Raw genomic sequence first — 12326 nt, forward strand, 5'->3', positions numbered from 1 at the left:
TCACACCCTTGGGGACAGGCTCACACCTTTGGGGACAGGCTCCCACCTTGGGGACACGCTCACACCCTTGGGGACAGGCTCACACCTTGGGGACACGCTCACACCCTTGGGGACATGCTCACACCTTTGGGGACAGGCTCCCACCTTGGGGACACGCTCACACCCTTGGGGACACACCGAGTCCTTTGGGGACACACTCACACCCTTGGGGACATGCTCACACCTTTGGGGACACGCTCACACCTTTGGGGACACGCTCACACCCTTGGGGACAGGCTCACACCTTGGGGACACGCTCACACCTTTGGGGACAGGCTCACACCCTTGGGGACAGGCTCACACCTTGGGGACACGCTCACACCCTTGGGGACACACCGAGTCCTTTGGGGACACACTCACACCCTTGGGGACATGCTCACACCTTTGGGGACACGCTCACACCCTTGGGGACAGGCTCACACCCTTGGGGACAGGCTCACACCCTTGGGGACACACCGAGTCCTTTGGGGACACACTCACACCCTTGGGGACATGCTCACACCTTTGGGGACACGCTCACACCCTTGGGGACAGGCTCACACCCTTGGGGACACACCGAGTCCTTTGGGGACACACTCACACCCTTGGGGACACGCTCACACCCTTGGGGACACGCTCACACCCTTGGGGACACGCTCACACCCTTGGGGACAGGCTCACACCTTGGGGACACGCTCACACCTTTGGGGACACGCTCACACCCTTGGGGACACACTCACACCCTTGGGGACACACCGAGTCCTTTGGGGACACACTCACACCCTTGGGGACACACTCACACCCTTGGGGACAGGCTCACACCTTGGCGACACGCTCACACCCTTGGGGACACGCTCACACCCTTGGGGACAGGCTCACACCTTGGGGACACGCTCACACCCTTGGGGACACACTCACACCTTTGGGGATACACTCACACCTTGGGGACATGCTCACACCTTTGGGGACAGGCTCACACCTTTGGGGACACGCTCACACCCTTGGGGACAGGCTCACACCCTTGGGGACACACCGAGTCCTTTGGGGACACACTCACACCCTTGGGGACATGCTCACACCTTTGGGGACAGGCTCACACCCTTGGGGACAGGCTCACACCCTTGGGGACACACTCAGCCCTTTGCTCTGGCTCTTCAGAGGAAGGTTTGAGCTCCCCAGAGCTGCTCCCCTCACGTTCCCGGGATGAGGACCCCTGAACTCCCCCTCCCGTTCATTCCATCGGGGCCATCAGAGCTGAAGCAAAGCCCCAGGGGATTTTCTCTCTGTGTGTTTGCTCAGGAGCCTGCCCAGCCTGGTGCACGTTTCTCTGAAATCCCTGTGCTCACCTTCCATCAGAACAGAAATCAGCTCCCGTTTGCCCCCAGCTTTATGGAGCTGGAAATGAGAACTCAATTTCCCTCCTAACTCCCGTGGCTTTTAAGAGCTGTCTGGATAGGCAAATACAAACTCTTTAAATGTACTGTCAACTTGAGGTGAAAAAAATCAATTTTGCATTAAAATCTTGTTTAATAAATAGTGAAATTGTTAACTTCAATGAACTGATCATTTTTCATGAGTGCACATGGGCTCCAGAAGCAGCAGGATCAGACTTTTATGCACTGATTGAGGGAAAACAACTCTGTGCATCTTGGCACTAAGCAAACCACTCATGGAATTCAATTAGTTAAATAAACTGAGGTGAGAAAAGCAAATGCTGTGTTTACCTGGAATCAAGATGGTTCCAATTCTCAGGCTGGGTTGAAGAGAAATATTTAGAATAACTTTTTATTGCAAACTACTCCTCTGTGAGGTGACAGCACCTCCCTGAGCCTGTTCTGATGGAGCCAGGTTGGAACCTGCCCCTCACCAAAAATACCACAAACTTAAGAGAAAAAAACAAAACTGAAAAACCACAGACATCTCTGGATGGGTTTGATTCTCAAAGGAACCTTGGTCTGCAGTTTCAAACAACATCAAACATGGGTGGGAGGTGGCTCCCAACCACAGAGAGGGATTCTCCTGGTGTGTGAAGGGAACAATTCCCAGAATAAAGCACAGAAACCACCTCAGATCAGCTTTTTTAAAGTCATGGGGAGCGCCTCAGCCTTCACCCCGAGCTAAGAGGGGCTGATACACTCTGGAACCAATTCCTGCCAGCCCAGTACTCCACATGCAGGGAAAATCACCAAAGGGCTGACTGATAACAGTGTAACAAACCAAGTTAATTACTGTGCTACTGCTAATTAGCACTTACTAAATGCATTTTTGCCAAGAACTGCTGCAGACTTTAAAAGCCTGAAGCAGTCCCTCCAGGAAAATTCCCAGTTAGGCTGGGATGGATGAGGAGGGCTCAGCTCAAAGCACAAATTCCTGAAATGTGGGGCTCTGCTCTCACCCTCCTCTGCTGCACACAGTGAGTATTGCAGGAAGGTGGAACACCACCATGTGTACCTCAGAGCTCTCCTTTGCTCTTGGTTAGTTTTTCTGCCTAGCTGAGGCACAGAAGCTCCCTGGACTGCGGTTTGGTTTTTGTTTTTTTCATTTTTCCTTTTTCTTGGAATTGTTCAAACCTGCTCTGGACTGAAAACCCAGAGGAGCACCGGGAGCTCAAACCTGTGGCTCACCTGGGCTGTGACATTTCCCAGCACCGGAGGGACTGAGAACAGCCTGAGTGAGAGGGGCTGCAACCCATGGAAGGGATTCTGCTGAATTTGTCATCTCTTTGGAGGGGCGAGAGGTTTTGCTGTTTAGTATTGATTATTTTTGTGCTGGGAGGTGCTTGGCCTATTAAATAAACAGGTTTTTCTTCCACCTCTCTCTGAGGAAATATTTCCCTGAACCAGTTGGGGAGAAGTTGCTTGAATCAGTTTCTTAGAGGGACCCCATTGAGAGATTTTCTCCCTACAATTGCCCTAAACCAGGACACATCTCTTCAGAGCAGCGAGAGGTTTCGTTGCTTAGTATTGTTCATTTTTGTGCTGGGGAAGCACTTTGCCTGTTAAATTAAGCGCTTTGCCTATTAAAACATTTCTTTTCTACTTCTCTCTGAGGAAGTATTTCCCTGAACCAGCTGGAGAAGGGACTGCTTGAATCTGTTTCCTAGAGGGACTCCAGTGAGAGGTTTCCTCCCAGATCTGCCCTACCCCACGAGCCCCAGGCAGGGCTGCACCCCCTCTCACCTGCGGTGCCGAAGCCGCCCAGCGCCGAGCCCAGCGTGGCTCCCAGGGAGCTGCTGCTGCCGAAGCCCAGGGAGGTGTTGGCGGGCTGGGCAGAGCCCTGCGAGAACAGCGAGCTGCTCTGAGAGTTGCTGCTCAGGGAGCTGTTGCCGTAGAAGGAGCTGGAGGCCAGGTTGTTGGTGGGCTGCTGCTGGGGCTGGGGCTGGGGCTGCTGCGTGCCCAGGGGCCTGAAGGGGCCATTGGTGGTCCCCGCCAGCCCTCCCGCTGCTCCGTTGGCCGACGCCGCGGCCGCTGCCACCGCTGCGGGACACAGAAATGGGAAAAATTGCAAAAGCCGCTGAAAAAATCTGTTCTCGTCACACTTCTGGAAGTTAAAACGCAGCAGGTGGCTTTGAATTGCTACGGGCTTTTTTCTTTCAGGATCAAACTCTGCAAAAATCTCTGGCTTTTCTATCTGAGCTGCCCACAGCTCCCAGACTCCAGCCATGCCCAGCTGTTCTTGCTGCTCTCGTGCTCTTGGAGCCGCACAGATTAAAACCAGGAATGGTTCTTTCTCCAAAGATCCATGAGTCCAATCAGTGCAGCATCACACTCCCAAGGGCCAATTAAGAAACTCGAGTTTTGAAATAACTGAAATGATCCCTCAGCAGATGAAACACAAACCTGCGGTGCCAAGAACATCAAACCCAAGGACTTCTGGTTTTCAGCCAGTTCCAAAGTTAAAGAAAAAGCAAAATAAACAAGAGCTACGAGAAAACAATTAAAAGACCTATTTCATAACCTGATCCCAGTGCTGCCAGGCTGCTCACACCAATGGATTCTGGCTGAAAAATCCTTTTAAAAGCCTTGAACTCCCAAGGAACCCAAATAAATGCCAAAGCAACTCATGGCACAGGCTATTTTGGGCACAGTGACATCATAAGGCACAAATCATGAAATGGCTTGGGCTGGAAAGGACCTCAAAACTCATTCAGTGCCACCCCTGCCATGGCAGGGACACCTCCCACTGTCCCAGGCTGCTCCAGCTCCAATGTCCAAGCTGGCCTTGGGCACTGCCAGGGATCCAGGGGCAGCCACAGCTGCTCTGGGAATTCCATCCCAGCCCTGCCCACCCTGCCAGGGAACAATTCCTTCCCAAGATCCCACCCAGCCCTGCCCTGTGGCAGTGGAAGCCATTCCCTGTGTCCTGTCCCTCCATGCCTTGTCCCCAGTCCCTGTCCAGCTCTCCTGGAGCCCCTTCAGGCCCTGCCAGGGGCTCTGAGCTCTCCCTGGAGCCACTGGGAATTCTGAAGGCTCTAGCAGGTGGGAAAGCTGGTGCCAGGGGACAAACCTAAATACTTGCTGTGAAACTCTACAAGACAATTCAAGTTCCTGCCCCTTCCCCCCTCCATGGCTGCTCCGGTGGCTCAGCCCAAGTTGAGCACAGAGGATGATTCTCAACACCAACCCCTGGATGGATCTCAGTGAGGGCAAGTTTGTCATCACTGCCAGTGGAGCACGGAGGGGTGGGGACCAGAAGTCACCTGTGTGAAGCATTGGGGGGGCCAGGACTCACCTGCCTGAGCAGGGAAGGACAGGATTCACCTGTCTGAGCAGGAGGGGACAGGAGGGACAGGACTCACCTGCCTAAGGACAGGACAGGAGAGACAGGACTCACCTGCCTGAGCATGAGGGGACAGGAGGGACAGGACTCACCTGTCTGAGGACAGGACAGAAGGGACAGGACTCACCTGCCTGGGCTGCAGAGGAGCTGATGATGACGGGGGCAGGGGCCACCAGGCGCACAGGAGCCCCCAGGCCATTCCTGGCCCCGGCATTGACCACGAGGGCTCCGGTTTGGTCGTAATAAGCAGCAGGAGCCAGCACTGGGTAACCTGCAGAGGCAAACACAGGTGACAGGGCAGATGACAAACACATCACTCGTGTCCAGGTGAGTGCAGTGGAACAGAGTTTTTAAAAGAAAATCTGAATGGAAAAAAAAAAACCACACACAAAAAAAAAGAACAGCCTTGCTTTTCCCAAAAAAAAGTCCATGAGTTTATACAAAGAATTTCAGGTGGAAAGGACTTTTTGCCTCCTGAATCGTTTATATTACACAGTCATCAGTGAAAACTCAGCTAAACAATGGTTTAAAATACAAAAGCACCATTTCTGCTCCACAGTAAGTACAAAGTGTGCTGGGATTGCTTAGGGCTGGGGCTGCCAGGGTGCACCCACAGGGAACTTCCACTTCTGTATTTTGGAAGGTTTGTACCATAAAATATTCTTTAAAGCATCTAAATAAACTCTCATAAATGCTGGTGATACACACAGCAGCAGCCTGACAGAATATAGTGTTTTAGGCAACTCATTAAGGAATTCTACATTAAACAAAAACATTAAAATTAAATGCAGTGACTCTCTGAGGTGGGGGTCACTAAGAGAATGTTCCCTGTGAATATCTGCTTTGCAAATACAGGTGCAAACACATATCTGTAATTGTATATATGTGTAATTGTATATATGTGTGTATTTGTTTTGCAAATACAACTCAAATAACAGATGAAATGAAATCTGCACAGTTCACTTTGTAATTTAATACTGCAACACTCTTCTTAAACAATTAAAAAAACCCATTAACAACCACATGACACTGCCAGCAAGGAGACCTGAAACCCAAATAATCCCTTTTATCCTTACACGTGACCAGCAGGACATATCGGACATATCTCCAGGTTATTCTAACAAGCTCAGGTTTGTCCTCTGCCATCACAATAATATTCTGAATAACTGAATTTCAGCAGCATTTTACCCCAAAGCCTCAGTGATCAGAATTCCTAGAGCAGCTCCTCCAATGAAGAGCGAGAAATGAGAACTAAACCCTGCTCCCTTTTATCCCTTTTCTTTCCCTGTTTTTAAGCCTCTTGGAAGAGCAATTATGGAAGGAAGCCCCTGTTAAGTCAAGCACCTGGCAGGGATGGAGAGCTAAGATAATGAACAAGACTAAGAAACCTCTGAGGTTTAAAAAATATAGATCCCATAAGCTTCAACTATCCACAGAAAAATCTGGAGGCGATTTCCCACAAGAGCCATCAATTCCTGGAGTCCAGTGCAGCCACAGGGAGGTAACATTCCTGTCACCTGTGCCACAAGGTTACCTGTGACCCCCTCAGTGCTGTCCAGGTGGGGACACACCCAACCCTGGCATTAACCCCTGCATGAGCCCCCAAACCAACACAAGCAAGCCCTGCTGATGGCAGGAAAAGGCAGCCCCAGGAGATGCCAGTGCCCAGGCTCTCCCTGTACCTGGCAATGCTGTACCTGGCATTCCTGCTGCCAGCCCCTGGCCGAAGGCGAGCGCGGAGTTGACGGCGGCGGCGGCCACCAGAGGATCTGTCTGCTGGCCCTGCTGGTTCTGGTTGGGAGTCAGGGGACGCTGGCTGGCTCCTCCACGGAGCACCTGGAGAGGACAGCAACAGCCACTGGGTTATTTGGGATCCAGGAGAGAGCCACTGTCACCAGGCAGGAGCAGTAGCAGGAGCAGCACTGGGGGGAAAACCTTTTCTCCTTTGCTCTCAATTCACATTCAGAAAAGACATGGAGGGGCTGGAGTGTGTCCAGGGAAGGGAACAGAGCTGGCAAGGGGCTGGAGCCCCAGGAGAGGCTGAGGGAGCTGGAAAGGGGCTCAGCCTGGAGAAAAGGAAGCTCAGGGGGGCCCTTGTGGCTCTGCACAACTCCCTGACAGGAGGGGACAGCCAGGGGGGATTTGGGATCCGCTCCAGGGAACAGGGACAGGAGCAGAGGGAACGGCCTCAGGCTGGGCCAGGGGAGCTCAGGGTGGACGGCAGGGAAAATTCCTTCATTGAAAGAGTGGTCAGGCATTGGGACTGGCTGCCCAGAGCACTGGTGGAGTCCCCATCCCTGAAGTGTTCGAAACACACAGGATGTGGTGCCTGGAACAGGGGTCAGGGCTGGGTTACTGTTTGGACTTGATGATCTTTAGAGAACTTCTCCAACCTTTCTGATTCCCTGATCCCAGCCCCGACACCCATCTTCTGTCAGAGGTGTGTACAAGCCAGCCCAGCTAAGGTCTGGTCTCTGTCACCACAGCCCCACAAAAAGCCCTCTTGAGCAGGAACTGTACAAAGCCCAATTCAGGAGCTGGGGATGGGTGACAGAAGGTGACCTGGGTGTCTCCAAGCCACCAGCCCCCATAGAGAGCAGAGACCTGGTGACACAAGACTGAAATCACAGGAAATCATGGCCACAGATCCCACAGTGGGGTTTGTATGGACGAGCTGCAGTGGTGGGAGTCCCTCAGAAGAGACAATGGCAGAGTGGCCTTTCCTGCCATTACCTGGGACAGGCTTGGTTTGTCAGAGCCTCACTCAGAGGCTGTGCAGGAATCTGCAAGCTCAGCTCATTAAATGAGCCATCCTCATATCCCCAGCACATCCTGTACAAAGGTGACAATCCTGGGTGTCACTGATGGTGGTAAAGGCTTTGTCAAGCCTCTAAAAGGGGCAAGTGATGCCTTGGGTTTTAGCTTTTAGATTTTTCAGACTCTCTGCTGCTTGGTGTGTAACTCTGGAAGTTCACGTTAGGTCTGAGTAAGTTCTCTTCACAGGGTGGTAAAACAAAACAATTCCTTCCCAGCAGGAGAATCAAGGACAACCAGTACCCAAAAAGGGGAAAGGGGCACAGCCAGGGGGCTGGGACTTCATAAGGGGCTGTGGTTGGATGGTTTACCCCAATATGTAGATGAACCAAAACTTGTAAGTGTAAATAAAAAGTGTACAAAAAACGTGTAAAAAAGGTATAAAAAAAGTACAAAAATGTGGATCCTGGTCACAGGATATCCATATATATATGTCGGTATCACAGGATATCCACATCTTGGATATGACTTGGGCGTAACCCCAGCCAGGCTCTTGCACTGCCCAAGGTGCATCCTTTCAATAAATAACTATTTTATTCCTTTTGCTCTGTCTAGTCTCTGTTCCAGGTCAGCCTTTCCAGGCATCATCACCTGGTGGAGTCATTAACAGGAAAATCTGACTTTGTGCAGGGAGAGGCTGGGAAGGATCCCGAGGTTCCCTGACTGGGATGTGCCCCCCGAGCCTGCAGTGCTGCACTGGGAGCCAGGAATCCCAGGGGGTGCAGGCTGCAGCACTGGAATGCTGCAGGGTTTGATTAACACACTATGAAGATGTCACAAGGGTCACAAATCAAGTGTCCACACTCAATGCTCCAGGTTCCCAAAGCCTCTGCCTCAGCACTTTTAATGCAAACACTCCCTGCTGCATCCCCTCATTGCAAACCCCGCTCCCGACCCCACTGATGCCTGCTCCACAGCCATAAAAGCAATGAAACATCCCATAAAGGCCACTGGCACTGAGATATTTTATTTTAATAGCCTGAGCCTTTGCAGAAGCTCTCTCAGCTTACGCCTGCTGCATCTGTAAAGGCCTCAGAACACCCCCTGAGCCTGGGGTTTGGTTTTCAAAGGGTATGCAGCTTCTGAGCTGAAAAATTCAGCTGCCAGCTGCTCTTTATTCTGCCACCTCCATCACCCAGGGTCCAGACAGGAGAGCTGCTGAGGGGACTGAAGCCGAGCTCTGGCTCCTGACAACTCCCCCTCACACACCAACAGCACCCCAGGTTTGCTGCTGCACAGCTCAGGCCATTCCCAACCCGATCCATTGGCTTTATCCAAAGCACTGACACTCAATAATCCACCACCACCCATATGCATGTGCCACTGTTCACGTGCATGATGAAGAAATCAAATTACAAATTACAGATGGCCCTTCTCCCTTTGTTTTTAGGGGCGGCCAGAGAGCTTTCTCCTCATTTATAACTACTCAGAGCTGAGGTCAGGATCATTCATGGAGAAAAATCAGAGTTTTGAATGGCTGGAGCTGTGTCAAGGGAGGCTTAGGTTGGGTTTCACACAGCACCATCTGGGTTGTCAAAGACCTTTGAGATCACCAAGTCCAACCTGTGACCTGACACCACCTTGTCACCCAGCCCATGGCACCAAGTGACAAAGTGACACATCCAGGCTTTCATTAAACACCCCCAGACAAGGGGCACCTGATGACACTGTCCTATCACCCTTTCTGGGAAGAAATTCTGCCCGGTGGTTTTCCCACAGAAGGAATAGGCATGAGAATGGCATGGGAATAGGTATGGGAATGGGTATGGGCATGAGAATGGGCACGGGAATGGGCAGGGCCCTGAGGCCGCCAGTCTGGACAGTGCTGCCAGGGGTGCACAGGGTGGGATTGCTGAGGGCTCTGTGCAGGGCCAGGGGATGGAATCCGTGGTTCCCGGGTGGTGATCTCCAGCTCAGCACATTCCCCACCCAAAGGCTGCGTGCCCCCTGTCCCAGGTATCCCTGTCCCGGCTGTCCCCTGTCCCGGCTGTCCCCTGTCCCAGGTGTCCCCTGTCCCAGCAGTCCCTGTCCCAGGTGTCCCTGTCCCAGGTGTCCCTGTCCCAGCAGTCCCCTGTCCCAGGTGTCCCCTGTCCCAGCTGTCCCAGCAGTCCCTGTCCCAGGTGTCCCTGTCCCAGGTGTCCCTGTCCCGGCTGTCCCCTGTCCCAGCAGTCCCTGTCCCAGGTGTCCCCTGTCCCAGGTGTCCCTGTCCCAGCAGTCCCCTGTCCCAGGTGTTCCCTGTCCCAGCTGTCCCAGCAGTCCCTGTCCCAGGTGTCCCCTGTCCCAGGTGTTCCCTGTCCCAGCTGTCCCAGCAGTCCCTGTCCCAGGTGTCCCCTGTCCCAGGTGTCCCTGTCCCAACTGTCCCAGCAGTCCCTGTCCCAGGTGTCCCCTGTCCCAGGTGTCCCTGTCCCAGCAGTCCCCTGTCCCAGGTGTTCCCTGTCCCAGCTGTCCCAGCAGTCCCTGTCCCAGGTGTCCCTGTCCCAGGTGTCCCTGTCCCAGGTGTCCCCTGTCCCAGGTGTCCCCTGTCCCAGCAGTCCCTGTCCCAGGTGTCCCTGTCCCAGCAGTCCCCTGTCCCAGGTGTCCCTGTCCCAGCAGTCCCTGTCCCAGGTGTCCCCTGTCCCAGGTGTCCCTGTCCCAGCAGTCCCTGTCCCAGGTGTCCCCTGTCCCAGGTGTCCCTGTCCCAGCAGTCCCCTGTCCCAGGTGTCCCTGTCCCAGCAGTCCCTGTCCCAGCAGTCCCTGTCCCAGGTGTCCCTGTCCCAGCTGTCCCAGCAGTCCCTGTCCCAGGTGTCCCCTGTCCCAGGTGTTGCTGTCCCAGCAGTCCCTGTCCCAGCAGTCCCTGTCCCAGGTGTCCCTGTCCCAGGTGTCCCTGTCCCAGCAGTCCCTGTCCCAGCAGTCCCTGTCCCAGGTGTCCCTGTCCTGTCCCTTACCTGCTGCTGGCCCTGCTGTGTTTGCTGCGTGCTTTGCTGGTTGGCTGAGTTGGTGGCGGCGGCGGCGGCGGCCGCTTGCTGCTGGAAGAGGCTGGCAGGATAAACTCCCCAGGGAGTGACTCCATAGTACTGGTGAGGGACCACAGCTGGACCTGCAACACAGCACGGGCAGGGTGAGCTCCTGGGGGGGCACGGGGCACCCAGCACCCCAAAAACACCTGCTCAACACAGCTGCTTTAATGTGACCTGTGTGAAACCCTCTGGAAACAGAGAGGGACTTGGCATTTGTGTCACACATTTCCCAAAGTTTCGAGTCAGACCTGGGATTTCATCACTGCACGAGGTCAAACTCTGCCAGCGGTGATTCCGTGGTTTTACTGGTGTGCCCTGCTTTTACAAGGAAGGAACAAAAATCTCCAAGCCAAACAGAGGAACCTTGTTTCAAGCACAACTTCTCATCCCAGCTGACATTCACAGTTCACTGCCATCCACCTTCAGCTCCTCAAGAAATTACCAAACCCTCTTCACAGCTGGAGTGCATCAACTTTCAAGTGTTAAAATGTTCTTTTTCCAGCCCTGCTTTGCATTTGCAAATCTCCCCTAAAAGAGGCTGCACAATTCTGTCCCTTCCCAAATTCCCTCCTCAAACTTAAGAGGCTTAAAAATAATAGCAATAATAATAATAATAATCTTGGAAGCACCAGAAAAAGCATCCCTTTTGAAGAATTCTTGTTTTTATCACGTCTCAGGACACCACAGGAATTTGGAGATAGCAGAATGGCAGCCTCTCTCCTTAAATAATCCCATTATATAGAAATAATCCCAGTTGGAATAACGCTGAGGAAGCTCTCAGTGCTGGAGGGAGAAGCACTTCCCTCCAAATAACATGGATGGGAACATAGTATTTTTTAATATGACTGCTAGATTATCTTCAGGAAAGGGCAGCAGAAAAGCAGAAGTGTTCCCTTTGATTCCCAAAAACATCCCCCACCCCAAGGGTTCCTTTCCCACAGCAGGAACAAATGAGGCAGAGCCAGAGTCAGGTGTGACACTGGAATAAACAAATCTTTAGAGAATCTTGGTTATGGCTGAAGTCAAAACAGGGATTTTTTTTTTTTTCCCAAGGGAGATGCTCAACACTTGGGCTCTGCCCAAGTCTGTCATTCCGTGGAAAATGAGGGAGGTGCAAACACAGTGCTGAGTGCTCAGTGTTAGCCTGGCTGTGATAAAGGGGGACAATCCTGGAAATCCCTTTTCCTTCTGGCTTTTGTTCCTTTCTTCTTGATTTTTTTACAGGAACAGGCTCAGCTGAACTCCTGCAGAATGCCAAGGATCTGGATGAGCTCCTGCTCCCACATCCACACTTCAGGATATTCATTCCATGTTCTGTGCCAAATATTAAATTCAGATCTCAAACATACAAGAGTTACTCTCCTTGTATTTTTCTGGTTTTAACTACTGTGCTTTCCCTGAATTTAGGATTTAGGTGCCCAGCTCTGTGCACAGCAGGGAGGTGCTGGCTAATGCCAGGCAGCTGCAGAACATCTGGATTTGTATCTCACCCCAAAGCTCTGCCCCAAAGCCCATCCTTGCTGGATTTACAGAGTCAGAGAGGCTGATCTGCTGCTCCTACTCAGATCTGGAGCAGCAACCACTCACTTCTTATCTTCCAACCTGGGAATTCATGAACAGTGCTTGCTAAAATAAGACAAAAATTGCAGCAAATGAATCAGTGCCATGAAGGTGGTGCCTGTGGTGCCTCAGCAGGCACAGACAGGTAAGTAGAGAGTG

The 12326-nt window shown here is 52.5% G+C and overlaps 1 protein-coding gene across 11 annotated transcripts in view; it reads right to left on the minus strand.

Annotated features, from left to right (window-relative positions):
* The window catches only part of PUM1 (pumilio RNA binding family member 1), an 85231-nt gene that overhangs the window by 23185 nt on the left and 49720 nt on the right, over positions 1–12326 (minus strand). For all 11 annotated transcript variants that reach the window (XR_009933979.1, XM_062509264.1, XM_062509263.1 and 8 more), the window contains 4 exons: positions 10536–10687; positions 6495–6633; positions 4925–5068; positions 3198–3494 (listed from right to left, as the gene is read on the minus strand). Coding sequence is in view for 10 of the 11 variants with exons in the window: in XM_062509264.1 (XP_062365248.1) it covers positions 3198–3494; positions 4925–5068; positions 6495–6633; positions 10536–10687 (732 nt within the window). In the remaining variant the exon portion in view is untranslated. The remainder of the gene's footprint in view (positions 1–3197; positions 3495–4924; positions 5069–6494; positions 6634–10535; positions 10688–12326) is intronic.

The sequence above is a fragment of the Cinclus cinclus genome, chromosome 26 (assembly GCF_963662255.1).
Source record: "Cinclus cinclus chromosome 26, bCinCin1.1, whole genome shotgun sequence".
NCBI lineage: Eukaryota > Metazoa > Chordata > Aves > Passeriformes > Cinclidae > Cinclus > Cinclus cinclus.